General features: G+C 61.5%; 1 protein-coding gene across 1 annotated transcript; it reads left to right on the top strand.

Moving 5' to 3' along the window:
- The first annotated feature begins 3,529 nt into the window (after positions 1-3,529).
- Positions 3,530-4,867, top strand: KCNJ4 (potassium inwardly rectifying channel subfamily J member 4). Its single transcript, XM_024761615.1, has one exon. It carries the CDS (start codon positions 3,530-3,532, stop codon positions 4,865-4,867), a length of 1,338 nt encoding a protein of 445 aa, XP_024617383.1.
- The last annotated feature ends 213 nt before the right edge of the window (positions 4,868-5,080 follow it).

The following is a 5,080-nucleotide window of genomic DNA, read 5'->3' as shown; positions in this document are numbered from 1 at the left end:
CGGGCCCCCACCATAGAAAACCTGTTCCCCAGTGTGTGCGCACAGGGCTCTTTCAGTGCAAGCGGATTAGACCAGCTCCCTTTTTCCAGAAAAGTACACTTAGTTGTAGCCATGGTACAGGCACCTGAACAGCTAGGGCACCCTTGCTCTCCCTGTCTCTCTTTTAATAAAACACCTATGTTCGGAGGAAGATGGTACCCAATCATCAATGCCTGTCGCCTCTCTCCCATGATCTGTGTCCCTTTCTCTTTCACACTTTTCCCTTGGGTCCTTGTGCCTTCGCCAGGAAGCCCCGTGTGACAAACAAGGGACAGAAAAGCTGGCCGTCTCCTGGCAGCTGTGACCTGCGAGCACTGGCCGAGCTCCGTACCCCTCACTTTGTGTCAGCCTCGTGCGGTGCCGGCAGCTGAACCCCCCGCTCTTGCGCAGGGGCTATGGTGATGGATGGAGTGGTGGTGTATCTGGGCAGGTGACTGAGGACGAGGGGCTGGGCCCTCACCAGCCCAGGGTCTTCAGGGGGACGCCCCACACATGGGCTGCCCGTGGTGGAGTGTCGGACCTGGTGGCAGCACCTGTGCTCGTGGGCAGCTTTCCCAAAGGCCCAGGAGTGGACGTTTCTGAGCACCGCCTGAGCTAGCAGGCACAACAGTGGTGGCCCCGGGCCTGGCCCAGGGCAGGGGCTCGGGGAATGGTTGCTGTGACCAGGAGAGGAGGCGTGGGGCCGGGAGATGAGCTGTGCCCCTCCCCGGGCTACATATGGGTGCTGGGGGTGGGGAATTGGGGTGATGGAAGGGCAGGGGCTGGGGTGGTGTTGAAGTGGAGGGTGTGAGTGTAGGGGTAGGGATGTACAGAGCCTCGTCCTGGGGCTTCGCTGAGACTCCTGGCACTTCCACTAAGGGATGGGAAGCAGTGGGCAGTGCTGGTGAGGGGAGCCCCACGAAGAACCCTCTCCTGCAGCACCAGATGAACTCCCAAGGTCAGGACCAGTTCCTTTGGGCAGAGATTGAGGGCCCTGCAGCACCCTGGGCTCCTGTCTGGCCTTGGACAGGGCCCTTACCCTCTCTGGGCCTCACCGTCTTCATCCACCAAAGGCCCAGGTTGCTACACTCTGTCCCCTCTGCCTCTCTATCCTGCAGACCTGAGGCTGGTGGGTCCAGGGCCTGCCAGGGCTGGGCTGGTGCCCTCTCTTCCCTAGCCCCGAAGTCCTACCCCAACCCCCTCCAGAGAGGAAGCTCCTCTTCCCGGGAGCACCCTCCTTGACCTTCCAGGAGTGGAAGTGAGGTGATTGCTCAGGGCTGGCGCACCTGCTCTGGGACCCTTAGCAAGTTCATTTCAGCTCTGAGCTTCCTTGGCCTCAGATGTAAGATGAGGGTCTTGAAATCAGTGATCTTGAAACCCTTCCCACGGGCTCTGGTTCTTTCTGTGGTGCTGATGGATGCATTCAAGATGGTGAGACAAAGCAGAGAGGGATGTATTTAGCGAAGGAAGACCTCTCTGAAAGCCATTTATAGCCTAGAAGGTGCCCCTGGCCCCCAATGCCCTCAGGGCTACCCACCTGGAGCCCTGGCTGTTGGGACTCTAGGGAAGGTAGCAGAGAGGGTCTGGGAAGCCCAGTTAAAATCATGACCTCTTAAGGGCCAGCCCTGCACACCCGCATTACCTGTTAGGTCTTTAGACTGATGGGTCTCACTGGTCCCATTTTCCAGATGAGAAAACTGAGGTGCAGAGCAGTTATGTAACTTGCCCAAGTTACATGGTGGATCTGGGACTTCAATCCAGGACTGTGGGATCCAGGGAGCTCCTTTTAAGGGGGAAAGGGAGGAGAACCCAGAGTCAGGATAGGGTGACCGCAGGGGAGGGAGGAGATGGGGGCAGGGCTCACTCTCCCTGGGCTGAGAGAGGGAGTTTCTCCCAGGAAGAGGCAGGCTCTGAAGCTGTTGATCTCCAAATTACAGCGTTGGCACGCACCGGTTGCTGCGGCAACCAAGTTGTCCTGAACCGGGGAAGTGTATAAACATTGCCACAGATGCACAATTAGATCAGGAAGAAGAATAGAACAGAAAATAGAAACTTCCAGCCTTATATAATTCTGGGCCAAAACGTTACTAGGAGCCCGGGCCCGGGCCCAGCCCCGGCCCTGCCATCCGCTGGGGCCCTGGGCGGCACCATCTCTCTCCTGGGGCCCCAGCGGAGAGGAGGGTGAGGGGAAGGTCTGCCCTGCGTGGGCCCAATTGGCATGCCCGCCACCCGGCAGGGTGAGAGGCCACCTCCACCGAAACAGCTGGGGATGCTGACAGGCAAATCCTGCCTCTCACCAGCTTCCTTCGGCTCTAGGAAGCGGGAAAGAAGGCAGGAGGGCAACTGGCTTTAACTGAGCACCTACTGTCTCCGCGGGTCCTGTGAGGTAGGGTTTTGATCCCCATTTTACAGCTGAGGAAACTGAGGCTCAGAGAGGTGAAATAAGTTGCCTGAGCTTACATAGCTAGGTAGTGGTGTGTCTGCCTCCGCCACCCCAGGTCTTCACACCGCGAACTCAGCAAAACTGACAGCGCCTGGGGGCTGAGGAGTTAGACACACCTGGACTTGGACTCACTTACCAGCGGTGCAGCCTTAGGCCAGTTCCCCTCTCTGAGCCCCCGTTTCCTCGCCTGTGATATGGAAATAGGGATGCCTACACGGGAGCCAAAAATCAGGGCTCCCCTTATGTCCGTCCTGACCAGCACACTGGAGTCTTCACCCACCGCTGCTCCCAACGAGTTTGGGGACAGGACAGGAACTGACGTTGGGCTGTGGGTCCCAGCACTGCCCAGTAGAACTTTCTGCAATGATGGAAATGTCCTGCATCTGCTCTGTCCAGTATGGTGGCCATTAGCCACATGTGGCTACGGAGCCCTTGAAATGTGGCGAGCGCAGCCGGGGAACTGAAGCTAACGTTTTATTTAATTTTAATTAAATGTAAGAGCCACAGGTGGCCAGTGGCTGCCGAACTGGACGGCACAGGAGAATGTCCGACCCCCGAGAGACCCAGAAGGGCAGAGGCTGAGCCCAGGGAGGTGAGCGGGGCCCAGAGCATTCACCACTTCCTCTGCTCAGGGCACGTGGGACAAACAGTGCGAGGGCGCTGCCGAGATGGGCATCAGGAAGCCCCCGGAAGAGCGGGCGCAGGAGGTTTCGGTGGGGGAGGAGGGGCAGCGGGAGGGACTGGGACTAGGGCCTGGATCCCGGTGGCCTCAGCTTCTGGTCTGGCAGACCCCGATCCCAGAGCTGGGCCAGCCACAGAGGCACTCCCTCCCTGCTGTCAGAACCACCTTAACATTCTGCCCACGTGGTGGAGGAAGCCTTGGGTCCCAGTCCAGGCTCCGCCCCTTCTGAGCATCACTGGGTGGGTTCCCTGCAGCCCTGGAATCCGGACTCCGGGGGCCCTTGGAGAGCCGCTCCCACGGCAGCCACTCGCTCCCCAGCGTCTCACGTGTCTGCTTCTCCCCCGCAGGCCCTGCGTCTTCCCAGGTGACCACGCCGGCTTCAGGACATGCACGGGCACAGCCGCAACGGGCAGGCCCACGTGCCCCGGCGGAAACGCCGCAACCGCTTCGTCAAGAAGAACGGCCAATGCAACGTCTACTTCGCCAACCTGAGCAACAAGTCGCAGCGCTACATGGCGGACATCTTCACCACCTGCGTGGACACGCGCTGGCGCTACATGCTCATGATCTTTTCCGCGGCCTTCCTTGTCTCCTGGCTCTTTTTCGGCCTCCTCTTCTGGTGCATCGCCTTCTTCCACGGTGACCTGGAGGCCGGCCCGGCGGGGGCCGCGGCGGGGGCCCCGGTGGCGGGAGGCGGCGCGGGGGCCCCGGCGGCCGCCAAGCCCTGCATCATGCACGTGAACGGCTTCCTGGGTGCCTTCCTGTTCTCAGTGGAGACGCAGACTACCATCGGCTACGGGTTCCGGTGCGTGACGGAGGAGTGCCCGCTGGCGGTCATCGCCGTGGTGGTCCAGTCCATCGTGGGCTGCGTCATCGACTCCTTCATGATCGGCACCATCATGGCCAAGATGGCGCGGCCCAAGAAGCGGGCGCAGACGCTGCTGTTCAGCCACCACGCGGTCATCTCGGTGCGCGACGGCAAGCTCTGCCTCATGTGGCGCGTGGGCAACCTGCGCAAGAGCCACATCGTGGAGGCCCACGTGCGGGCCCAGCTCATCAAGCCCTACATGACCCAGGAGGGCGAGTACCTGCCGCTGGACCAGCGGGACCTCAACGTGGGCTACGACATCGGCCTGGACCGCATCTTCCTGGTGTCGCCCATCATCATCGTCCACGAGATCGACGAGGACAGCCCGCTCTACGGCATGGGCAAGGAGGAGCTGGAGTCGGAGGACTTTGAGATCGTGGTCATCCTGGAGGGCATGGTGGAGGCCACGGCCATGACCACCCAGGCCCGCAGCTCCTACCTGGCCAGCGAGATCCTATGGGGCCACCGCTTCGAGCCCGTGGTCTTTGAGGAGAAGAGCCACTACAAGGTGGACTACTCGCGCTTCCACAAGACCTACGAGGTGGCCGGCACGCCCTGCTGCTCCGCCCGGGAGCTGCAGGAGAGTAAGATCACCGTGCTGCCCGCCCCACCGCCCCCGCCCAGTGCCTTCTGCTATGAGAACGAGCTGGCCCTCATGAGCCAGGAGGAAGAGGAGATGGAGGAGGAGGCCGCGGCCGCTGCCGCCGTGGCCGCGGGCCTGGGCCTGGAGGCAGGCTCCAAGGAGGAGGCGGGCATCATCCGGATGCTGGAGTTTGGCAGCCACCTGGATCTGGAGCGCATGCAAGCCACCCTCCCGCTGGACAACATCTCCTACCGCAGGGAGTCCGCCATCTGACCTCCGGGCCCGCCCTCTCGCTTCCCACCAGAGCCTCTTCCGGGGGTGGGCTGCCAGGACACCTCCACCGCACTCAGGACAGAGTGGCTCACCCTGGCTCCATGGACCTTCTGGAGAGAGCTGGGGCCTTCAGAGACTGGGAGGCCCCTTCCTACTGACTCCAGAACCCAGGCCTGGGAAAGGGCCAGGATACCCTCCGTCTGGTCAGCCTGG

Source organism: Neophocaena asiaeorientalis, unplaced genomic scaffold (genome assembly GCF_003031525.2).
Source record: "Neophocaena asiaeorientalis asiaeorientalis breed wild unplaced genomic scaffold, Neophocaena_asiaeorientalis_V1.1 scaffold473, whole genome shotgun sequence".
Classification (NCBI taxonomy): Eukaryota; Metazoa; Chordata; class Mammalia; order Artiodactyla; family Phocoenidae; genus Neophocaena; species Neophocaena asiaeorientalis.
This window is presented reverse-complemented; position numbering and strand designations above follow the sequence as displayed.